Genomic DNA, 25616 nt, shown 5'->3' on the forward strand with positions numbered 1-25616 from the left:
GTAGGAAAGATTTTACCAAAAATGGTTACCTTCCGAAGTGGAGGAGATTTAATCACTTGTGTGAATTCCAGAATGCTGTCCCCGAATCTGCCTTGCTTCCACTTGTTCTGGAGTACCTGCTGCACCTAAAGAAAACAGAACTATCACTTAGTTCTCTCAAGGAGCCTTAAGAGCTTTTCATACCACTATTGAAGGGTTCTCACTGGTTGCTCATCCTACAACCGGAAGGGTCATGGGAAGAGATTACTCAGACCTCTCACTGGAGAAAGCCCCCACCCCAGTTTGGGACCTTAAGTTGGTTCTTAAAAGTCTCATGAAATCTCCTTTTGAACCAATGGTGACCTGCTTCTTACTGAATTTGTCCATGAAAGTAGACATCTTAGTAACTATTACGTTTGCCAGCAAAGTCAGAGTGATTGGGGCCTTAATGGCAGACCTTCCTTTCACAGTATTCTACAAGGACAAAGGTTCCTTTTGACCACACCCCATGTTTCTTCCTCAAGTGTCTTCTGAGTTTCATTTGAATCAGATCATTCACCTACCACTTTTCTTTCCAATACCACACAATGCCAACCTGGAGACCGCTTTCCATACTTCGGGTGGGTGTTAGGAGGATGTTAGCTTTCTGTCTAGATAGGACTAAATCATTTCTTAAATCTCCTGGACTGTTTATTTCCTTTGCAGATAGTTCTAAAGGCTCTGCTATTTCTACCCAAAGACAAATGCAATGGATTTCTGGGTGTATTATAGCTTGTTACGGGGCTGCCAGCATTCCACCCCCTGCTGGCATGTCAGCTCACTTGACAAAGTCATAGTCTTCATCTATGGCTCTACTTTAAAATGTCCCAGTATCTGAGGTCTGCAGAGTTGCTACATGGTTTTTGGTACATACCTTCTCCAGGCACTGCACTTTAGTGCCTTTAGAGCTGATGTGGCAGTTGGCAATGCAGTTCTTTCCTCTGTGCTGGTCTCTGTTCTGAAACTCGCTCCTGCTTCTGGGGATACTGCTCAGGAGCCACCTGAAGAGGCACACCCACAGGGACACTACTCGAAGAAGACAGAGGGGTTACTCACGCTGTGCAGTAACTACAGTTCTTCGAGATTGTGGCCCTATGGGTGCGCCTTTACCCACCCTCTGTCCCCTCTGCTTCGAAGTTTCCTTCTGAGACTTGGTGGGGGAGAGAGAACTGCGGGTGGTTTGCCTGCACAGCCTCATTTCAGGGTACAAGGATGCATGTGTGGGCTACATGGACACTGCTAATGAAAACTTCTGATCAAAGGCCATGGGGTGCATGCGCACCTGAAGTGGAGCACCCATCTTGAAGAACTATAGTTACTGCACAGGGTGAGTAACCTCTCTTTTCTGATGTCTTCCCCAGATTTATGCCATCATGACAGAATGCTGGAACAATAACGTAAGCCAGCGTCCCTCCTTTAGGGAGCTTGCGGTGCGAGTGGATCGTATAAGGGACAACGTGGGTGGATAAGAGAACTGAAGTTCGTTCAGAGGACATATTGGGACAGAACAAAGTCTGCCCTTTGGGTTGCTGTGGATTATACACATACATCCGTCTATCTTTGTTGTGGGCAAAACGTGTGTGCAAATATCCTATCAGAACCTGCAAACTGTGAGGAATTCTGTTTTTCTTCTTCATCAGGATACATTTGCTACTACAAGGACATGACAATGAAATACTCTAATAGAAAGTGGATTATTTTTCTAAACAGTGTCCTAATATGTGATCAGTTAGCATCACCAGTATTTGCCTTACTTGGCAATGCAAAAAAAGAGTGACTTGCCACTTTGGTGAGGTTTTTAGGGAGATGAAAAGACTGAATGCATTTCCTTGCCAAGATGGAGATGCACAGAATATATTTTTAGTGTTTTCACACTGAATGTATAGCAACTTGGCGTCCTGTGTAGTGTGTTGCACAAGGGCTTGTGCTTTATTAATAGAGTTTTATAATTTCATTGTCAATGAAGAATTGGCTTCTCTGTAGAACAAATTGAAGGAGGTTAGATAATTTACTAAGCAACTTTCAATGTGCCTGTTTGAGTCCATTATTAGCCAGCAATACATGCAGAGGTATATGTTAGGCTGTTGTGTGATGTACTGTAAATATTTTTAGGGAAAGGGAACAAATATTTAGTTCTATTTGTACAGCAACCCCTCTCCCCCCAAAAAAGTTAAATTTTGAAATGGACAAGCGTAAAAACAGCACAGTCTATTTTCCTACTTTCCCCCCACGTAACCGTTGCGGAAATGTTGGGTTCTCCCCACATTTTATGAAAATACAGGCAGCAAGTGGAATTGAAGCTGCTTCAGACAAAGCAATGACTTCAGTGGGCCACTTCGGAGAATGAGAATGCTAAACACATTATTAACCTTATTACATGCTGCTCTTTTGTCTTTCTGACTTTATCTTTGTAATGATGAATTTATCTATAAATAAGGATTCTGCTTTGGGGGTTGAACTAAAAATAGAAAACACCTCCAAATCCACAATTTAGTATTAGGATTAACTGTGCCCCTCTGCCTCCACTCCCAAAAGGAGTTTACAGCAAAACTATCAGCCATCTTACCAGGACTGTTTGCTGATGGAGTTGTACCATCCCATTTCCTATTTCCTTCCTTTGATCAAACCCCAAGATTTGGGAGAAGGAAATATCAGTGAGATTTCCCAGGCAGAAATTCCTTCACATCGGTCTGAGGTTTAGGAACCAGGATTTGCCACCCTGCAAACAGGCCCAGGCCCCACCCTCAGAATTCTGTGGGATCTGCGTGAGGCCAAAGCTACCTGCACAGAGTCCCTGTACCTTGGCTTGGTGCTTCCATTAGTTCTGGCCTCAGTCCCTTTAACATATGTCAAGGAGCTGCAGAGAAAAGATAACTACAGCTCCAGGCTCAAATACCCTTTCTGGGGAACCCATGCGCTCCTTCTCCCTGGTCCATTACAGACCCACATAGAAGGGGTATACAATCTGTTGAGGTTAACTGAGGCCCCCTATCCTGTGAGGGAAGGAAGACCTGTGTATGGAGTGTCCCCTACATGCATATTTCTTGGGGGCACGATCCCCATTATCTCTAGCTGTAAGTCAATGAATGTGGTGTTTTCTAATTCAAGCCATATGATCCTACTTGTTCTCTTAAAATACAGTAGATTGTAAACTAAATTTAACTCTAACTTGCCTTGTTAGAGTGGTTGTTCAACTTTGTTTTTGTTCAGCAAATCTCATTTTAGGGGCACCACAACTCAACCTTTGTTCTTAGATCAGATTTCTAGTCAAGTGGAATGTTCATTTTTAAGTAAATTGACAGCAAATCAGAGAAACAGGAAAACTATTCGCAAACATTAAGGGGCACAATAGTGCTGTCATAATGTAAATCTTATAGGAAGATTGTTTTTAAAAAGTACCTCAATTCTAACTATGTTTACCCAGTGTTCAGCCCAGTGCCAGTATGAGAATGTTTTGTGCCACTACGGGACACTCCTGCAGGTCTTACCCAGGCAAGTCTTATGTTGACCAAAAACAGGGAGATTTTGCCAAGGGTAAGAAGTGCAGGATCAGGCCTTCTATTCTGGAAATTATTTTACCAATAATTTATGCTTCTTTTGTCACGATGTTTGAAACACTTAATGCATTTTTTAAAAAGTAACTTCACCATATATTTTTCAAGTGCTTTTTTTTCAAATCAGTACCTGTTGTTGCATTTCTGTACATTGTTTTGGACTTGATTTTAAAATAAGTTGTGCAAAAGATGTATTTGCATTTGTATTTGTAGAGTCTTAACTTTGTACAGTGAGTTTTGTAGGGGTTTTGTTTCATTTGTTGTTTGTTTGGGGTTTTTTGGTAACCAAACAAAATATTCTAGTTTTACAAGCATTAAACAGCATTATTGCTGGGATGATGAATGCAGAAATCTGAAATTGCAGTGTATGACACTCAGTAACCCATAGAGGTGGGATCCATGAAAGTACATAAGCACCTAAACCCCAGACTTAGGTGCCTACATCCCTGTTTTAGGCACTTAAGTCCCAGTTTTGGCTCCACTGCGATTCAAAAAGCTCTTGCCAAACCCTGTAAGCACCTGAACTCAACACTGAAGTTTTTTAGAGTAAAAGTTCCCTAGGCACCTATGTTTCTTCCTTTGGCCATGTGCTGCCTCGTTCTAGCCGACCAGATGCCTAACTCCTATCTGAGCCCCAGAGTGATTCACTAACCAGGGAAAAAGAGGCATTCAGACACCCAAGTTATGTGCAGGGCCCGATCCAGTAGACAGGCTCAGAGCTCACTTACCAGAACAAGTCCCATTGGAAATCTTAAGTACTGGACCTAGGGTCACCCACCTAGGAAGTCCTGAGTCTAGTCCCCCAGTTCCAAACACTGTTTCATTATTTATCAATAGTGCAACAGGAAAGAGTAAGGGACCCTTAACTTAGACTGTCCCATAGCCCCGTGGTTAAAGGCATTCTAACCACGGGGCTATGGGAGACCGCTGTTCAAATTCTTTCTCCCCTTCTGGCAGAGGGGGGAATTAAACCTGGGTCTCCCACACCCTAGGTGAGTGCTCTAACCACTGGCTGAGAAGTTATATGGTGGGTGCCACCCTGCCAGCACCACCATTGTCTGTGGAGCGAGACAGGTGCCTAACTGACTCCCTCAAGAAACATCATAGGTGCCTAAGCCGTCTAAATCCAGGCAGCAGGTTCCTGTTAATGGATTTACATAGACATAGGTGCCTCCCTGCAACCTGGATTTAGGTGCCTATCTCCAAAAGAGGGTGGGGCAGGGCTTAGCACAGACATCTCTAGTTGGTATCTCCCACTGGCTAGCTTAGGTGGCTCTCTGCCAAGCATTCTGGCTTTTGTGTCTTGCTCTCTGAGGCATCTGTCTCTCCCAAGTTGATTGTATAGGTGCCTAACTCACCTAACTGCTTGGTGGATCGCAGTGGTGGTTCTGTAATTTTCTAGGCGCTTAAAAGTAAGGATTGTGACGCTCAACGTTGCAATACATAAGTCCCTTCATTGATCCCACCGTAGGTTTCCAATATTTAATAGACACAGAATATAGCTTTTTTATGTAAAAATCTCAGGGACGTTTGTGTAATGCAATGAAGAGATCTTCCATACTGCTATTGTTTTCAAGTGAATAAAAGCCCTTTGCTTGTTCTAGTACAGTATGTCTGATTTCATACTCTATTTGATTTCATAAGTGTAGTGTTAGAACTTACAAGTTTTGAAGTTCTGTATTTTATTAAAAACATTTTAAAAAGCATCTGTTTTTTTACTTTTTTATATTCTATTTTAGTTTTTAGAGAAAAGATACAAATTCACATCAAATTTTGTTTGTTCAGTTGGACAGGGTAAATTAATCCATTGTAACAACTGTCTATATTTAAAGGCTTGATCCTGCAAGTTGCTTAGCATCCCCAAAGCCCAGTGAAATCATGAGGAGCTAACAGTGATTAGTACCTTCAGGAGTTATGCAACACCTTGCAAGATTGAGAACTCACAGACAAAAAAATTGATTCAGACAAAAAAAACCACCTTTCACAAATATAACTGTTCTGTTGGTTTTAAAGAGGATACAAATGCAGTAACTTTGCTGGACTTGTTAATGCCAAATGTAGTAACCTTTAAAATCAATGCACTTCGGAAGTTAGTTCCTATTAGTTACAGTAGCTCTGTATATACGCTGATATTTTCTTTTACATTATACAGTCTTTGCATTAACAGATAAGCCATAATTATTTTACTTTCTTCAGTTGGCATTCAGTTTGTCACATTTTCTTGTTATTTATAATGCTGTGATTTGTTGTGAAAAAGTGCTCTGTCCTACCTGTACATGACTGCTGCTACGGAGTAAAGTGAAAATTTTATTACAGCTACTGCTTTTCAGATTTTTATATTTAAAGAAAAATCATTTTAATATAAATGAAGTATATATTGTAAAAAGTCTTTACAAACACAAACGTGTTTTTATTTCCAAATAGAATACTGGTCTGTGGTCCACTAATTGTGAATATATTTAGCTTCAAAATTCATTCTTAAACATATTCCAAAAAGTTGCAAAAGTCCATGTAATAAGCAACAGGAATGAATTTCCATAAAGCTATGACCTAATCAGAAAAGAGAGAAATTAGCAGCTAATGAGAGTTTGGACAAATCACAGTATCTAAGAAACGCTTCCATAGTTCTCAGACACCAGTTACTGTATATCCCTATGAATATAACTGTACCAACATATTTCAAAAAGTATTAAAATGATTTTAAAAAAAATCAGTTTCTTCTAATTTTTGCATATAGTTTTATAACAATCTTCTCCCGCCAACTACCCTTGATAACATTAGGGGAAGATAGGAAGTACTCCTAAGGATTTATTTGAGCCAGTATGACTAGTGCATAAAGAAGTCAGGCGGTGATGGAATGTGTAAAGGAAAAAAAATATATAAAGTGTACCTGAGAGCAGGATCAGAGACATGCAATCGTGTTTGACAATCAAAATTAGATATTAAAGTATTGAGAAGGAGTGTGTGTGCATGCAGAGGACAAAAAGAGATTGGAGACTCCTATCTCAGACAGCTGAGGAGGGTATTACACATTTCATGGAAAGACCAAACAAATGTGGGAGTAAGGGAGCTGACAGAGCAGGACAGCCAAGAAAATATCTTCAAAGAAAGAAGGCTCAGGTAGTTGGGACATGTACACAGTCTGGAAGATGGGAGACATGCTGAGCAAGCACTGAATTGGGTACCTGAGGGAGGAAAGAGAAAGTACGGATGGCCAAGGAAGAACTGGTAGAAGACCGTGACGGAGGATACTGAATGTGCGGGCATCACCTGGGATGAAGTACCACAACTAGCAGGTGCCTATAATCAGTGGAGGAGCTGGACCGCCATTTGTGTCAGCAGCACAGGAGGAACGAAGGTAGGAAAGGAAGGAGTGAACTACCACTGTAGGGGTCAGCCCAGGAGCTCACAAACAGAACAGCCTGAGTATAATCAAGGAAGCTCCTTCCTCTGCCCTAGGATTGATCTATTTAAACAAAAACGGGAAGCTGAGCAAAAGGGGGAATTAGAAGCCATCTAGCTTGTAAATGGGTGGTGATCTCTGTCCCAGGTTCCAGAAGACTATCCTGAGCAGGCTTGGCTCAGAGACTTTGCTTGAGGACTTTGAGTTGCGGAGCTTGTAAATCAGGGGTCCTAAGGTAAGGGCTTCTGGAACTGTTTGTTAAAAATTTTCCTTCCATGAGATACTTATTTTTAATTTGTTTGTTTCTTTTGGTCCCCCTGGCCCAGATCCCTTTTTAGAGAACATATGATGCCCCAGTTAGGGGGAAGTAAGGTGGGGGTCACCCACAGTGCCTACCCCAGCCTCAGGGAGGCATACTGGGACAAATACTAATTGAAAAAGTTACTTGAAATTGTATAGTGATTTAAGGTAATGTAGCATATGCAAACTAATTATGTGCACTGAACATGCCATATCATTTGAAATATTTTTTCTTTGCTAATGTAATTACCTCAACTTTTATATTCCCTACCTTAAATATAAATTCTCCCTTCTTGCATATATGGCCTGACAAGACTGAAGATGCATGAATTCTCAAAATAGATTGCATAAGGTGAAATTCAGTTCTGTGCAGAGGATCAATATGAGGCCGAAGTGAACTAGCTGCCAAGACAAAGTGATATTAAAAGAATATTCAGATATTAGACCAAAACTTAGCTTTTGTAACCCAAGCTTTAGAAATGTTTCCATTAAAGTGCTTGTTTTAAATAAGCATTTTCTTGCAGTGTTTGGATTGCAAGTACATGAGAACCTGAATGTTAAATGGACTAAAAAACGGAATACAGACATGAAATTTGAGTATTTTCATTATCCAAGATCAAAGAAATGTATAAAGTAACTAAATGCTATAATAAAGTAGTACATTGCTGCCAAGATTTTCAATTCAAGAAAGCGTCTCTATTCAGGAAAGGTGTTTAAGTGTGTGCTTAAAGTTAACTAAGGACAGCACATAAGCACATAATCAAGGCTTTATTTGGTCCCCTTTCAAATGTGTTTAACACCCAACCTCTCAGACTACCTAAAATTAGGCTCCTAACCCCTTATTAGGCACTTATTTTTTTAAATCTTGACCTTAATTTTAAAAATTTAGTTTTAATCATCTAATGTGGTAATAGCATAAAGAAATTCTCTTTAGTTGTTTAGTACACATTGATACGTGTGATGTTAGGAGGTGACAAACCCCAACAATAAGAATGGGTGTGCTGGCGTACCAGAATGTTAGTTCTAAAATTTTAAAGGGACATGGTCAGGCTGTTAAAATATCTGAGAATGGACTCTAATCTGCAAAATTTTGATTTGATTACTTTAATTTTTTTATTGTAAGATTTCCTGTAATTCTGAATTGGTGTATATGAAAATGAAGTTAGTACTGCTCTACTGTCCAGTGACAAAGAGTTAGTGATTAGGTTATTCCAAACTCTGCATTTCCACACTTTTCAATATCTGACTTGTGGCGTTTTTGTGTAGAGTTACCTTTGAGTTCCTGGCTTTCAGACATATGTTTTTTTAAACATTCAATATGTATTTACAATTTTAAGTTAAGGTGTTTTTCCTTTCGAACATTTAACACTTCAGCTTAATGACTTGTCTGTGTGTAACCCATTCCCAATCACTTGTAAATACATGTGTAGTGAAACATGTCTAAACATTCAACTAACCAACAAAAATCCATTGCTTAATGGATTTTTTTAAATAGAGGTGAAATAGAACTATGCTCAGTATCTTAGTCACCCTTGATCCTGAGAGAACCCTGGTAAGAATACCTCACACTCTTGTAACAAATGTGTATGTGCATAGAGAGGATAAATTAAATAATGTATAGTATTCATTCATTTGTGAGTGAATTTTATCAATCCAGTACTTACATTACAGTTGGTTTACTTTCACCCTTCAAAGACTATTCACAAAGTGCCAGGATAATAGTGAAAGACAAACTTCAGCACCTTCTGCAAGTCACACCTCCTGCCTCGGTTAAGCCATAAATATTCCTTGCTTGAGTTGGGAATTATATTTCCACTTACTGCTTGTGGTAAATTTCATGGAGAGACAGATTTCCTTTTATTTTTTCGTATCTTCACTCGTTATAATGTTAATGTATAACGGCTATGTCTTCAACATTGAACGTTAAGAAAGTGCCAAAGAAAATTCCAGTGGTTTGGTCCAAGAGTTAGCTTAGCCCACCTGAATTACACCTTTAGACCATGAGATGCAGGAGGAGGAAAGGTAGCTCACCTGGATCACCTCTGGGCTGTGTGCCTAGGTGGATGTGCCACCAACAAACCTGAAAGGCAGTCCTGGAATAAGGAACAGGTATGTCACTTCCTCTGCTTGTTTGTAAATATATACAGTGCAGCTTTTTCTCAGTTTTTCACTGTACAAGTTTAGCAGAGAAAATGTTCTGTCAAGATGGACTGTACATACAGAGCAATTTTCAAATGATCATAATTTAATCAAACTACAGTAATTTTTCTCAAAGCGCTTAAGAAATTTGGTACAGGCTATTTTCTGTGTCAAATTTCAGCTCTCTGCTATAGCTGTTTCTGCAGTAGAATTACTAAGCATGAAATTGAGAGAGAATTTTCTCCCTCCTTCCACCCCATCAAATTAGGGGAGGCGTTTCTCCTCAAACTCTACCCCTTCTCCTTTATAAGATGCTATGTCTAGAAAAACTCATCCCAAAACTTGAAAAATTCATTAAGATGAGTGACTGGAAGCAGGGTTTAGAATGGAAAAAAATATGCACCCTTAACTAGCACTGGGAGCTACAGTGAACACACAACACTGTCACTCAGTTACTCTTCCCAGAGCACCTCTCATTCACTGCAGCTATGTATAGTAGAAGAAAACTGTATTTAACAGTTAGTGCTATAAATTGCCATCCCATTGAAATGTAAATGTTATGAAAGCTAAAGGTTGATGATATCCACATTTAACAGCTGTTTTTCCCATCCTCTTTTAAAATACCCTGAAGTTTTCACTCTACCAGTAAAATCTAATTGATGGAAATAATTACAAAGTCAGAGGATGAAAGGAACGTAGGAGATGCACTATTGATTTAGTGAAGTGTTCGTTTAAATGATCAAATATAATGGTTAAAAATGTACATGGATTGAAAACTAGCTGCAAGTCAAACAGTCATCATAAATAGTCTTCAGTAAGTATAGTGCTACAGCAGTTGGTGTTAGGTCTGGTACTTAGAGTGGCAACTACTCATTGTCATTTTCACTAGTCTCAAAGAACACTATTTCAAAGTTACAATAGGATGCATTGTAAATACCAGAATTCAGAGGGACCTCAAGTGGTTACAAATATTAGCAGAAAATAAGTTTAGTATATCTGAAGAGGATAAAGAGAAAAATCTGGACACCACACCGTTAAGAGACAAGCAACAGTGGAAGACAAATGAAACAGAAGTTAGAAATTCAACAATACATCTGGAATATTGCACACAATTGAATACTGCAGTATTCTAGAATTGTAGATAAATTGGAAGGTGTTCATAAAACAAGTATGAATAGGAGCAAAGATTAAGGGTGCTAAATATCTAACAGCTCATCTAAATAACAAGTGAGGAACAGACGACGGAAGATAAACCTAGATTCCTTGACATGTTAATTCTTCAACCAGAGATTCAGGGCAGTACAGAGATATACAAGTAAGAAAGAAGTCAACGGAAAGTTTAACCTGAATGAGAAAATTTTGTTTTAAAATGTGGTATTTAAGAAATAATTCTGCAATTGGATGGAGATGGTCTAAATATTGTACTAGATCCTCTTACTAACTTCTATTGTGGTATAGAAGCCAGTTATACTCTACAGTCTTCCATTAACTGGTGCAACAGCAAGCTTGGTGGTATTTGAGTTTCAAGTTACAGAACACCCTTTCAGCTAGAATTGGTCAAAGTCTCAGCTCTTTAAAGGATTCCCTAGGTATTGTTTCCAATGGAAGGGGAAAAACAATTCTATAGCATTTATATCAAACGGGGGGTCAGGACTGCTCAAGGTGTCGCAAGGTTATTACATGGGGGCTTACAAGCTGTCAGCCTCCGCCTGAAACCCTGCTTTGCCTCCTGCCTTTATAATGGTGTTAAATATATGTAAAAGTGTTTTTAATTTATAAGAGGGGTTTGCACTCAGAGGCTTGCTGTGTGAAAGGGGTCGCCACTACAAAAGTTTGAGAACCACTGATTTATATAGTGTGACATACTTTAATTACCATTGAGGTTTCTCCCTGAAGTGTTACAAAGAGGTGGTGTGAAAGTCTTACTATAATTTTAAAGACAAAGCCTTAAAACACAGAAAATAAAGGTTTACTAACAGAGTTAGAGCAAAGGTTACTGCAGCAAAACAAAATTACTAATTATCATAAGTTTGTGAGTTTTTAGAGAAAAAACAGTAACATATACAGCTGCTTGCAGACAAAATTGCCATGTTGTTGAGACTGTTTCCCTCCTTACATGCAGTACTTGATCAAGCATCACTGCAACTAACATTGAGTTCATATGTCTAAAATAAATACAGAAACACAATTTTAATCTCAGCATAGTGTACTGATATCAGCTTTGGTACATCCCCATTTGCAGCACACGCCTGCCACCCCCATTGACAAGTCTCGTTTTCTTCTGGGATATTTGGCCCAAGGAGAGCTATTTGACACCATGGGATTGGCAATCCCTGCTCCACCTCTGTTCTTCCAGGCAGCATCCTCAACCTGGCGAACATATTCACTGAAGTCATCTGACATGGGTACATACTCATTATAATCAAACAAACTAAACAAATCCTTCAATGTCAGCTGTCCAAGTGGTATGCTGGCTCTCTGCAGCTGCTCCAATCCAGGAGCTAAGACTGACTGTAATTTCAAGTTCTCTAGTTCTTTGTTACTAGTGGCTTGAGCAGAATCTGTTAAAATAAAAATAAAGATTTTTTTTTTAATTCCAAAGTTATTAGGTGTAATTATAGTGTTCCTAAGGGCGGAAGGTCATAGTTAGAAGTTACATCACAATCATTCAGCTAATAATAATAATAAATAATAATAAAGGAATCATTATGAAGGCTGTGAGTTTATCACGGAGGTCACGGATTCCATGACCTGCGTGACTTCTGCAGTGGGCCAGTGCGGCTGGCTACGGGGCTGCCCAAGCAGCTCAGGCAGCCCCTGGGTCAGTTGCACCAACTGCTGCTAGGGCAGTCTGGGGCCACTGCCACCGCCCTCCCCTGACAGCAGCAGGAGGAGTTTGGGTGTGGGAGGGGGTGAGGGCTCTGGGTGGCAGGCTCCCCAGAAGCAGCAACATGTCCCTCCCTCAGCTCCTGCCTCCACCCACAGGCACTGACCCCACAGCTCCCACTGGTGGCGGTTCCCGGCCAATGGGAGCTGCGGAGCTGGCAGCGTGAGAGCTAGGAGCTTATGAAGGGATGTCACCGCTTCAGAGAAGCTGGATAGAGAGCTTGCCAGCCGCACCAACCCCACCTCCCTCCAGCACCTGCGGCACCCCCTCCCCACACACCCGCGGCACTCCCAAGATTTAGTCAGGGGTATAGTACAAATCATGGACAGGTCACAGGCCGTGAATTTTTGTTTAGTGCCTGTGATCTATCCATGACTTTTACTAAAAATACCCATATCTCAAACGTAGCCTTAATCATTATCTAAACACTCAGTTGACAAGAATAGCACTCCCACTACCTTGGCTGACAGGGTTGTTTTATTTAACTATTGTTTTAAATAGCCTACTTTTGTAATAAACATGCTTTTAGCATAACTACAACAGTGTGGCTGCTGTAAGCGATACACTTGACAAGGCATCCTTTTTCCACAAGGGCTCCATGCAGTTACATGCAGTCTTAGGTGGGAAGTCACCACTTGTGTGCTATTCATTTATAAAGAGTAATTAAGCAGCTATGAGATACAGGCAATTTCCTCAGACAGCAGTTCTCAAACTTTACCAACCCAAGGACCCCCATTTTGATTTAAAAATTTTCATGGACCTCCAAACCCATCACTCAGCCTCAAGCCCCGCCCCCACATCACCCCTTCCCAAGGCCCCACCCCTCCCCCACCTCTTCCCACCCCCACTCCACCCCTGCCTCTTCTCTTCCATGCCTCTTTCCACCCCATCCCCATTCCTCCCTCTCCCTCCCAGTGCCTCCTGCACACCACTGAACAGCTGTTCCCTGGCATACAGGAGGCACTGGGAGGGAGGAGGAGTTGATCAGCTGGACCGGTGGCCCTGGACGTGATTCTGCCTCCTCCCAAGTGCACCCTATCCCCACTCCTCCTCCTCCATCCCAGCACCTCCTACACACCACTGAACAGCTGTTCCTCGGTGTGCACGAGGCACTGGGAGGGAGTGGGGAGGAGTTGAGTTGATCAGTGGGACCTACGGACCCCCTGGAGAACCCTCATGGACCCCCAGTTTGAGAAAAGCTGTCCTAGGGATTGACTGGCTGATAGAAGGTGATGGTCCACAGCTGTGCTCTTAAGCCTATGCCTGGATCATCTATTGCAGCAAAGTGTGTGTTGGGTAGTTAATTGGACTGTCTTGAACTTGCAAAGCAAGTACAATACTTTGTATCCCCACACAAGCACTGAGTTGTGGTTACAAGAATTTGTTGTACTGGAGTTTTTTGTAACATCTAGGAAGAGGGCTTTAACAATGGTCCAACTGATCAAGTGCCCTCTGCAACACACTTATGCCCCACAGTAGTAGGTATTCTTCAGTCTTGAGAGGACCATGGGTATCTACCCCTGAGAGGTAAAGAACTTACTCAGCTGGTTTTATGGCAGCTGAGGATGTGGCTGAAGAGACCCACTTGAGACACACAATCTCTGCCCACATCTGTCACATTTAAAAGTGATGTTTCAACTTTTTGGGCTCTGCCTTCTGCAAGCTTTTTTCTCCTTTGCTAAGCTGGATGGCTTCCTCTCGTAACTCCGGACACCTTTGTTAAGCTCGTTTCCAAAGGCTGTGGTTTTGAGTGTGATCTTCCCATTTGTCCACATCCATGTCCATTTCTTTGAGGTCTCACTTGCACACATCCTTGAAACACAATTTTTGGGTATCCTTTGGGTCTTTTTCCAGATGCCAGTTTGCCGTAGAGGATGTCTTTTGGGTTGCACCCATCATTAATTAGGCACACATGCCAAAGCCAGCGGAGGCATCTCTATCTGAGAAGTGTTTGCATGCTGGGTATGCTGGAGCACCTCAGTGTTGGTGACTATCCCTCAAGGAAATGCCCAAGATTTGACTAAGGCAACGTATCTGAAAGCTGTCAAGCTTTTTTTCCTGATGAGAGTATAAGGTCCCTGTCTCACTCCCATACCAAAGTGTGCTGATAACCCATGCATGATACACACAGATCTTTGTGTTCTATCCGTTTGTTGTTTTGCCATACCCTCTTGCTCATTGTTGGTCTTGCTAGACATTGTTGTGGCAACTTTTCCAATGCAGTTTATAGTTGTTGATCTTGATGGAGGGTGCTTCCTCAACCCCATAATGGAACATTGTTTGTCTTTTTTAGGCTAATGGTAAGCCCAAAGTCTTGGCAGGCTTTGGAAAAACTGTCCATAAGGTTTTGGAGATGAGCTTCTGTGTGGGTTGTCACTGCTGCATCATCAGCAAAGAGGTGGTGTTGGATAAGGGCCTCCTGAGCCTTGGTTTTAGATCTGAGTTTTGGAAGATTGAACAGCTTGCTGTCAGCTCTTGTGTGCAAGTAGATTCCCTCAGTTGTGGAGAAGAATCCACAAGCATCATATTTGTGTTTGTCCTCCAAATCCATTCCATTCCAAACTCATTTAGTTACTCAACACTCCCTAACTGCACTAAGCAACATGTCAGGTGCTTTAGGAGACACAGAACATACTGGTACAACTGTGATTGTAAAGTGTGATGAGTATAAATGTGTCAAAATGGCTCTAACAAACAATGTTGCTATGTAGAAGTGCTACCCTAGAGGTTTGCAAGCTGCCTATAATGTGGACCATCTCTTCAATTCTTATTGACTACCTCTTCCTATTCTTGACTGCATGAACCACTATCCCCTATTTGCAGACACTACCAGTTGCTTACATAGGGGGTAATGTTAGGAAAGTATTTATATATTTTCAGCTAATGCTTTGGCTCTTTGTTTAATCTCTCCCTCCAATCTGCTCTGTTTCTCTCAACTGGAAAGAAGGAACACTAGCAGCTTAGTTACACACCAACTCTGTGCAGGCCACAATTTGGGAACTTCTGTGGGTGGCTAGAAGGACAAAGCAAGACAACCACTTGTTTCATGCAATCTATCAAAGAAAAGCTTTCCTCATGTATGTGTAAGCGCAGCCAGTGTGGGGATATCACAAGCACCACCAACCTGGACTGTAAAAGCCATTCCATGTGAAATCCCTGTTTTCCCTTCCTTTTATTGTAGGCAAAATCCTTTTGTATTAGTTTTTCTAACTACTCTTGGGGCCCCAAATAACCTTTTTTCTTTACAATTGCAGCAAAATCAATTCAGACATTGAACTAGGAGCATGGCAGAAAAGTGTCCTTTGGGGGGAAAAAAATAGTCAAGATGCTGCTTTGCTTCAAATGAACAATTTATTTTTAAACTTCATCACGTCTTGAAGTTAGTCCTCTGACGACAAGTCATTTCAACAAAATGTATTATTTTATTTCAACTCGTGAGTATACCCAACCAGAACTGAGTGATATGCAAAAAATGACATGTACTGGCTAAGATTGTCACCTCTGCTTCAGCCTTTTTCCCTAGGGTAAACGGGGTAGAGTGGTATTATGGAGCCCTAAAAGCCCAGTATCCCCTCAGAGGATTTCCCCAGCACAGGGACTGCATAAGACAGACATAAGTACCCCTTCCAAAGCCCTAGTGTAGAAGGCATGTCTGGGTTCTTCTAGGCAGTGCTGCAGCGAAGGGAGGCTGCCATAACTTAAACAAGCCTCTACAGCTAAGTAATATCAGAGCTGCTCCAGCCCCTGGAGCATCCCCAGAAGCAGCAGAGTACAAAACCAGCATAGTCACCTCAGCCTGCCCCCCACACACACACACACTTCTCTAGGCTGAGGGTTCTGTACTATACCTCTTAGAGGTGCAAAATAGAACCGTAGCCCCCGTACTTAGCACACTACTTGGGGAAGCACTATACCTATAGTTTCTGGTTGACTATTATGTCCTTCCAAGCAATTGATAATAGGCTGTTTTAGGACTATTCTTCCTCAGAGGTTTTGGGAACCATGTAGAGTTTGTTAGCTTTTAAGAGTTGATCAAGACAAAAGGTCCTATGGCTGCCATGAAATTGAATGAATCATAGAATATCAGGGTTGGAAGGGACCTCAGGAGGTCATCTAGTCCAACCCCCTGTTCAAAGCAGGACCTATCCCCAACTAAATCATCCCAGACAGGGCTTTGCTGCGAACTAAATGACTCAAAGTCTATATGACCACTGAAGGATTAATGCTGTGAGTCCATAAGCCCCTGCATTCATGATGCAGTCTGTTTATCGAGATCAGTTCCATCTCGATCCCATTCAGAGACACCAATACTAGATATGGGGTGGGCAAACTGCAGTCCGCAGGCCGAATCCAGCCCCTCAGGGCTTTGGATCCGGCCTGCGGGATTGCCCCCTGTGGCGCTTCAGGCCCTGCGCCGCTCTCAGAAGCGGCCAGCATCATGTCCCTGGGTTGCCCTGGCCTCCAGGCACTGCCCCCTGCAGCTCCCGTTGGCCGGAAATAGGGAACCGTGGCCAATAGGAGCTTTGGGGAAGGTACCTGGAGGCATGGCAAGGGCAGTGCTCGGAGCCCTGTGCCGCCTCCTCCCCCAGGGGCCGGGCAGGGACATGGTTCCGGCTGCTTCCTGGAGCGGCACGGTGTGGGGCCAGGGCAGGCAGGCAGGGAACCTGCCCTGGCCCTGGTGCGCGCCGCTGCCACCCCAGGTAAGTGGCACTGGGCTGGAGCCCAAACTCCTCCTGCACCCCACCCCCCAACTCCCTGCTGCACCCCAACTCCCTGCCCTGAGCTCCCTCCTGCACCCGTGCCCTGAGCCCCTTCCCTGAGCCTCCTCATGCACTCCACACCCCTTCTCTTCCCCAATCCTGAGCCTGTTCCCCCACCCCGGCCCTGCACACAATTTCCCCACCCAAATGTGGCCCTCGGCCCAAAAAGTTTGCCCACCCCTGTATTAGATGATAGTGCAACCATGCAAGTTTGGAGTGAGAATGCATATTTTTGAGGCAAACCCTTGTTATTTACCTAAATTTTTATCTTACAGAAGCTAGTGTGGCATGAATGCTCATGACTTGCTGTTGAAAGCATGGTTGTGCCTCTAGCTAAGAGAGAGGTCAAAGCAGGAGACTATGAGGAAAAATAAAACAGTTATCGGTTTAAGGTTCTTAGAAGGCCCTAGTACATGTACTGCTGTCACTTTTTTTTAAAAAGTACCTTTTCCTTTGATTTGATCGGTTTCTGATGGATTATATTTCAGAACACAAGGATAAATCAAATTATCTAATTTTCCTGAGCCATTCAACTATTACAAGAGTACATGTCCATTTCTACCCTGCTGCTCAGATAAATAGGAAAAATATACTGAGTACCTCAAATACAGCAGAATAAATTAGGTGCTGACTATCAAGAAGGAACTTTCTGATGCTTGAGGATTGCACTGACTGCACTAGTCTGTACAACTTTCTTACAAGAACACTGCTCTTGTCATACTTGCAAACACACATTTGCAGAGCTGCTCTTTCACCCCAGTTTATTAGAAATTTCAGTGTTTTGTTTAAGCACTTGTTTTACTGATGCTGGGTATAGTTCAGAGTATGTAGATGTCTTCAACAGATTTTTACAGTAACAGGCTTAATTGCCAGTGTAAATAAAATATCCTTTAAGTTGAATTACTCCAAAGGAAATCTTTTCAAGCTACAATTTTATTCAATCAGTATTTAAGATTAATCCCTTTTATGTGACAATTTTATTTAAAAATATCTTTCAGAATAAGTTAACCCAATAAATAGAAGATCAAGTCTAGCCTCCTCCATCCATTTAAATACCTGTATATAATCTAGTGTATACAGTGATGGGGACCTTAGTAGTGTTGCAGAACATCTTTTTAACTTTGTGCTGTGAATATTATTGATCTTTCTATTTTGTATTATATATTTTGTTTTGGCAAAATTTCTTTATCAAAATAAATCCTTGATCTTGTAAGTGCTTGTCTACACAAATATTTAGTTTGTGGCAAGCTACGATGTGAAGCTTCCCCATACTAGCCTGCTACAAACTAAGTGTTTATGTGGACCCTGCTGACTCTTTTAAATGAATATCAGCAGGGTCCACATGGACAGTTAGTCCATGGCAGATTCACACCCCAGCTTGCTGCGAACTAAATGTTCATGAAGACCAGCTCTAAGTAACCAAATAATATAGCATTCAAATTTGAGGAAGATATCATACATAGAATGGAAAAGATTAAATAACTATACAGGGACCAAAGGGTTCCCCAAAAGGACTTAAGCACCTAGCTCCAAAATTTAGGCACCACTGAGATCCTCACAATGCCTGCTCAGCTGTCACCAATTCTGGAAGTTACTGTAAAAGTTCCCATGATTTCTGCCTCTGGATAGGTGCCCATCTCAATCTCATGCTTAAATCCCAGTGGCGTCCTTTGACTAGCTCACCTGCAGGGCCCAATCAGGTAAGTGTTCTCAAAGCACACCTAGCTCTACATACACAGGGGGAAGATCAGGGGCAAGTGATGTAGACATCCCTGATGCTTTAGTCCAGGGGTGAGGGCACTCATCACATCTCAGATGAGTACCCTCACCAATGGACTATTGAGCTGTTCTTGTGAGAAACAGATTAGGTGCCTGATATCAGAACAGGGTTTCTCGTTGTGGATCTTAAGTGCATTCCTCTAGCTCAAGCTTGGGCATCTAACACCCTACTCTTCAGCTCCCTACCACCATGCTGCTTTTTGTGGATCCCATTCCCAGCTATGTAACTCTTTCCATGCACTGTATACAGAGCCTAGATGCCTAACTCAGGGTCTGAGGATTCTACTCATGAGCTGTTAAGTGCCTAAAAAGTTAAGCTTGGCAATACTCAGCCTTGCAACACACAAGTCCCTTTCTGGATTTACACCCAAGTTCTCTCTCCACAAAACACAGTAACCCCTGTTGAAGTCCATCAGAGTTAATTGTATCCTGCTGAATAAGAATAAGGCCAAATATGACTTGTGCTAGAATGTGCTACTGAAAGAAGGGGTCACTTCCCATTTCTCAGCTCCACAAAGTAGTCTTCAAGTCTTGAAGACTGATACTACGAGTCTAGTCATACTAGTATTCAGGAGTTTTAACAAACAAATACAGTACAGGTTGACTAAACCAGAAGTCTTAGGAAGTGCTTTGCAGTCATTTGCTATTTTTGACTTCTGAATACACAATAGGAATCATTTTAACATGTCTTGAACAACAGTGCAAGTGTTTAATCTTTAAGCAAATAAATACACCTTTTATAACGGGGGTTCTCAACACATTTTTTGGTGGCCTCAGAGTGCGGCCACCAACTATTGTTGATGGCTGCTGTGACCATTTTTCCTAAAATACTTAAATAAATATGCACATATATTTTTTCCTAAAGTTAATTATGTCCAAGTCATTGTAATAGACTTATGAAAGGTTGGTTTGTTTGGTTTTTTTTTTTTTGGTTGGTTGGGTTTTTTTTGCAGGCTCAATAATAAAAATAATGTACAGTTGTCTCTTCTTTATTGGCCCTAAACAGCATAGAAACACAAATAAGGTGCTTTGAATGTCCTTGTTTTATTTCTTATGGTTTCTTTTGCTTTCTTGGGTTTTTTTGCTTGTTTTAAAAGACTTGCTAGCTCCTATGTGTGCTGTGAAAAGTGATATTTGTATGTTTGTTAGTATCACTTTTCACAGCAGATTTACTCAGCCCCAGCAAGCCCAGGGACAAATTAAGTGCTGGATGGGGAGAGGGGTACAGAGGCACCTGGGGCAATGGAACACTGGGGGAGACAGCAGTGATGGGGGGGGGTGCTTGGGCCTAGAGCCTGTCACCATGTAGTCAGGGAACAGAGCATGAAGCCCTATGCCAGGGGACAGGGCCCAGTGGCTGGAGCCTGCCCCCACAGCCCTCGGGAAGGTGGGGAGCACACTGGCTGCCTGCTCCTTCAGCTTGTCTCTCTCCAGAGTGGGGCAGTGCCCAACCACTGCTGGTAGCCCCTTGATAGGGACTGCTGTTTTCTGCCCTCCCCCGGTGGCTGCATTGGAGAAACGCTGTGAGTGTAGCCATGATTTTTTTTTTTTGCCAGGGTTTTTTCCTAGGATGATGGATTAAACAAGTTTCACTAATAGAAGCATTTATTTGAACATGTCCCATCATTAGCAAAGTAGAAGTGACCCCATGTGTTTGTGGGTTTTTAGGCGATTTGGGACAGTGCTCTATTCTTGCTCTTCAGTCAATCCCTGAAGCATCAACTGCAACCCATTACCACCATATTCCAGATGGAAGAGGTGGGAGGTAGTAGAGCTTTCTCTGAAGTGGGTGCTCATAACAAGTAGGGGGTTAGATTCCAAGCAGAGATAACAGGGAGCAGGCACTTGCCCATACCACAGAGCCTGTGGCATTACAGCTGTGTTAGGCACTTGCTACAGTGACTCAAGGGGGGTGGTTGTCACTGTGGTTGGTCCACCCCGGGAGAGGCAGAAGCGAGGACAACAGAAGAATTCTGTCAGTGTATCAGTGCCTAGGCCAGGGCTAAGATGCCTTTCACTACAGCTCTCCAGGGTGTGAATTTTTCACCCCCTTGAGCAACTGAGCTAGGTCGACCTAAGTCTCAGGTGTACAGCAGCCCTTTGTTTCCCCAAGGTGTTGCTTGAAAGTCAACCAACCTTCTTGGGCAGAAAGATCACTTCTCTCTGCCCTTGCCTGTGAGTAGCAGCAACCCTTTGATCGCAGCGAAACTTACTGAGCTCTGTGCCACTTACTGCTGGCCAGAGCCTAGCAGTTAAATGGAGGAAGGTGGTCTCTCTCCCTCTGAGGTACTTTGCGGGTGTCCATTAGGGTAGCACCTGGGCACACGGGTCTGTTAATGAGTTTAGCCCAGAGCCAGAGCAGCCCTGTGCGCGAAGGGCCGCGCGTTGCAGAGCCGGCACGGCGGTACCCAGACGGTCCCGCACGAAGCCTGCGCGGGGGCAGGGACGGCCACGTCCCGGGCTCGGGGCTTAACCTTCCTCGCTCGTGGGGGGCGGTTTCGCGCTGCTCCCCGGGCCAAGGGGCGCACCAGGCTACCCAAGACCGAGGGGGCAGAGGCAGGGAAGTTGGACGCGTCCCCCTCCTCGCGCGTAGCCGAGGGCGCCGAAGTAGTTGCTCGCCCTCAAGCGACTGGAAAGCCGAGGCTGCGCCTCACGCTGCCCGGCCCCGTCAGCAGCCGCCCCCTGCCCCGGCCGTGCGCTGGACACCTCGCCACCCCGCGACAGGTGACAGCCCGGCCCGCCCGCCTCACCGCGAGCCGGGCTCCCGGGGGGCAGGTCCCAGCCCGGTGCCCCGCGCGTGCCGGCCCCTGCGTTTGCAGCCTGCGGTGCGGGGGGGGGGCACGCCGCCCGCTCCCCGCGCTCCCGGTCACTCACCAGCGCCAGGCAGCGGCTCCCCCGCCTGCAGGGCCAATCTCTTCCAGCGGGACCCGCCGCAGGTGAAGATCACGGCGCGGATGAACTCCCGGCCGCACAGCTTCACCCCGTACTCGCCGCCCCGGGGCGCCGCGGCTGCCGCATCCCGGGCGCTCTGCGCGCCCAGCTCCGCCGGCAGCCCGGCTAAGAGCAGCCCCGCGCACAGCGCCCGCAGCCTCAGCGTCAGCCCCATCCCGGCGCGCGGCCCGGACCCGCCCGCGAGACGGTCACACCCGGCGCGCGTGCTGCTCGGCCCTCGCGCCAGCGGCCCGCCGCGTGCTGCAGGCCCGGCGCTCGCTGACGCCCGCCTTATATACCCTGCCGAGCGCCGCAGGCGCGGAGTCACCCACGAGCGCAGCCCAGCCCCGGGGGGCACGGCTCGGCTAGCCACCGCCTCCCTCTGCCTGGCCTCACTGAGTTATTGGCTTGAGCTGCGTGCCCGTCTCTCCCCTAATAACCCCCACTCCACCCCCTTTGCAAACCTGCCCTACAGGAGCAGCGCTGGCAAGAGCCGCTGTCCCTCCAGACCCTGGCACAGCTACGTCCTTTGGGATGCGTGTAGCCGGGGGCATCCTGCTGCCCCCCTCACCCCTGGGGCCAGCGCTGCCGCTGGCCCGTGTTGCATCGTCCAGCACCGATTGATTCCCCTCATCGCCCCCACCCTCCTCCGCTCCTCCACCTCAGCCACCCTGCTGTGGCTGTAAAACTACCCCCTCCTCTTCTGAGTGGGATTGAATACAGTGCACACAGGCAGCAAGGGAATGAAAGTATCACACTGGTAAAGGTAGTGGGGTAGAGCAATAAAGAGCACATGGTCCTGAGGTGACAGTAACTTGACACTGATAAAAGAAAAGGAGTACGTGTAGCACCTTAGAGACTAACCAATTTATTTGAGCGTAAGCTTTCGTGGGCTTATGCTCAAATAAATTGGTTAGTCTCTAAGGTGCCACTAATACTCCTTTTCTTTTTGCGAATGCAGACTAACACGGCTGTTACTCTGAAACTTGACATTGATAAATACCTACTACTAGTGATGTTAAAACAATACCCTCTTTCTGCTCAGCATGTTCCTTTCAGTCACATTTCCCTATAGTTACTTTTGCATCATCCACAACCACCACTGAATGCAGGCATTTTATCTTGAATAGTGCATTGTAAAGAAGTATTGCTATATATATCGTGTAACTTTAAATCAACTTTTGTAGAACAACCATAACCAACACTCTTTAAACCATTTGCCATTAATTTCATTCTAACTGGAGGCAAAGTCACAGAAACTGTTAATCACAGGCAGGAAAGCTGTTCAGAACAAATCTAGCCACAAGCAAAGTAGCTAAGATAGTTGTGCTGCAAGTTAACAAATTAGAGTAATATATTTTTGTGTTCAAATATTTGCAGTAGAATGATGTAGGCAATAGCAAAGAAGCAAAATTATGTTTATTCATGAGACATGTAAGCTACTGGTATAATTGTTACTAGTATAGTCAGTTTGTTGTTCCAGTATGAGTAATTCTTTTTAGAAGTTATTCTCAGGCTTAAAGTTTAAGGGAAAAAAACCCTCATGTGTACTTCATGTTGGACTGCACTCCACCAAGAAAACAAGAACAATCACTGCTGCACTTCATACCTTTTCTAGATCTGTGGATGTAGCTGTAACCATTTCCTTTCAATTGCTTATCAACCTTTATTTACATTTTTAGGGCTGAAGACAGGGTAGGTGGTGGAAAGTAACTGTGTAGCTCCCTCTTTAAGAAAGGAGCTCCGTTTATAAATGCAACTTTATTGAGACTAATCTTGGCATATAGTTTAGATATTTTTTAAAAATACTTGGTCCCAGAAGTGTCCAGCTGCCACAAATTAATGTTGTCCGTTTTTATTATTTTTAGCTGGTGTTTTTGGTGGAAGTATGTGTGCAAAAAACATTTGCTATAATATTAGTGTGCTTTCTGTAATACAATACACTATTGTGTATTGGCTCCTGGCACTTGTAACCATTAAACAGGTGTGCTTTTTCCCAGTAGCATGTCCTTGATAAGAGATCAGAAAGTATCAGGTAAGGTGAATATGTCCTTATAATTTATTTGCACAAACTCCAACACCTAAAAGGTTTGTTAAACTGCTTAAGAGAAATATCAATCCACACCAATCTTTAAAAATTAGGAAACTTCCAGTTTAGATCCTTCTTTAACTGCTATCACATTTATCATTTTCAATCACAGACTGCACCCCAAAATGTACAGAGCAGCAGCCAATCATAATACAAAACCTCAGTTCTTTCTGACCTCAGCAACATCAATATGTCTGTTAGACGTCTGTTCATTGGGGAATTACATTATATTTTCCCCACAGGAAAGTATGTCAGAGGTAATAGGAAGAAGGGGGAAAAGTGATATGGTGTGGATTTGACAAAGTAAAAATGTTCAGTAACCAGTGAAATATGGTAGTGAGATAAGAAGATAAAATTAACATGATGCCATTAGACAACAAGCCATAGCATGGGTAACAGTTAGGAAAAGGCCCTGCTCACTTCCATTCATGTCCTGCTCTCTCTGCCTTGTAATTAATTGTAATTATAAATGCAAATGCATTGTAATCTATCTATCTATATATGGGGTTTGGGTTTTTGTTTTTTTTGCAGGCTCAATAATAAAAATAATGTACAGTTGTCTTTATTTTTATTGGGCCTTAACAGAATAGAAACACAAATAAGGTGCTTTGAACATTCTTTCCGGGGGTACATCAATTCATCAAGATATTTGCCTAGTTTTATAACAGACTACATAAAAAGCACTAGCAAAGTCAGTACAAACTAAAATTTCACGCAATGACTTATTCATACTGCTCTGTATCCTATACACTGAAATGTCAGTATAATAATTATAAAATAAATCAACTGGAATAGATATATTATAAAAATGAGAAAGTAAGCAATTTTTCAGTTATAGCATGCTGTGACACTTTTGTATTTTTATGTCTAATTTTGTAAGGAAGTAGCTTTTAAGTGAGGTTAAATTTGGGGGTGCACAAGACAAATTAGACTCCTGAAAAGGGTACAGTTGTCCAGAAAGGTTGAGAGCCATTGCACTAGATGATGTGATGATTAATATGTTCCTATTTGAATGCAATTGATTTTTTTTACCATAAACAGACCAAGTTTGCAAATATGTTCTAACACTTGCACCCTGACTCATGTTGTTTTGAGGGGAAGAGATTCTGAATGGTATGAGTGAAATAGAAGTGCAATGGTGTGATGTTATCTATAAGGATTTCTAAAATTCCCAATTCCAGACACATGCCCCTTTTGCGGCGTGAGGGAAACCCTGGCGCACATCTATCTGGAGCGTGCTAGGCTACAGCCCCTATTCCGGCTCCTCACCAATCTTTTGTTAAGGTTTTGGTTGCACTTTTCTCCTCACCTTCTTATCTACGCAGTCCCTGTCCGTGGCCCCACTAAGTCGCGGGACCTCCTGGTCAACCTCCTCCTGGCCCTGGCTAAAGTGGCCATCTATAAAACCAGGGTGAGGAGGTTGGCCGATGGAGTCTCCTGCGACTGCGGGGCCTATTTCCAATCCTCTGTCCGTTCACGCCTCCGGGCAGAGTTCCTCTGGGCGGCGTCCACTGACTCCCTTGACGCCTTTGAGGAGCGGTGGGCGCTGTCCGGGGTTCTCTGCTCGGTGTCCCCGTCCGGTTCCCTTCGTTTGACCCTTTAACCGCACTCCCGTCCCTGTTTTTCATTAGTTGCCCCCCATAATTAGTTGGCTTCCCAGGTCCTGTGGATCCCCCCCTTAGGCTGGGGGGGGGAATCCTTTCGTAGTGGACGAGCTCCGCCCGCCCGCTTCCTGGATCCCAATAGGACCAGACTC

General features: G+C 43.6%; 2 protein-coding genes across 14 annotated transcripts in view; one reads left to right on the forward strand and one right to left on the reverse strand.

Moving 5' to 3' along the window:
- JAK2 (Janus kinase 2) overlaps positions 1 to 16439 on the forward strand; it is a 159146-nt gene extending 142707 nt beyond the window's left edge. For 11 of the 13 annotated variants that reach the window (XM_073345260.1, XM_073345264.1, XM_073345267.1 and 8 more), the window contains one exon: positions 1380 to 5887. In XM_073345260.1, the coding sequence (XP_073201361.1) occupies positions 1380 to 1487 (108 nt within the window). In that variant the 3' untranslated portion in view covers positions 1488 to 5887. Of the gene's footprint in view, positions 1 to 1379; positions 5888 to 7589; positions 10623 to 15555 lie in introns of those variants that run through there. The other 2 variants (XM_073345270.1, XM_073345271.1) reach the window with 2 other exon arrangements.
- Positions 10704 to 21946, reverse strand: LOC140911709 (relaxin-3-like). Its single transcript, XM_073345274.1, has 2 exons — positions 21715 to 21946; positions 10704 to 11975 (listed from the first exon to the last, which is right to left on the reverse strand). Exons 1-2 carry the CDS (start codon positions 21944 to 21946, stop codon positions 11611 to 11613), a joined length of 597 nt encoding a protein of 198 aa, XP_073201375.1. The 3' UTR covers positions 10704 to 11610.
- Positions 21947 to 25616: the final 3670 nt, after the last annotated feature.

Source organism: Lepidochelys kempii, chromosome 5, assembly GCF_965140265.1.
Source record: "Lepidochelys kempii isolate rLepKem1 chromosome 5, rLepKem1.hap2, whole genome shotgun sequence".
Taxonomy (NCBI): domain Eukaryota; kingdom Metazoa; phylum Chordata; order Testudines; family Cheloniidae; genus Lepidochelys; species Lepidochelys kempii.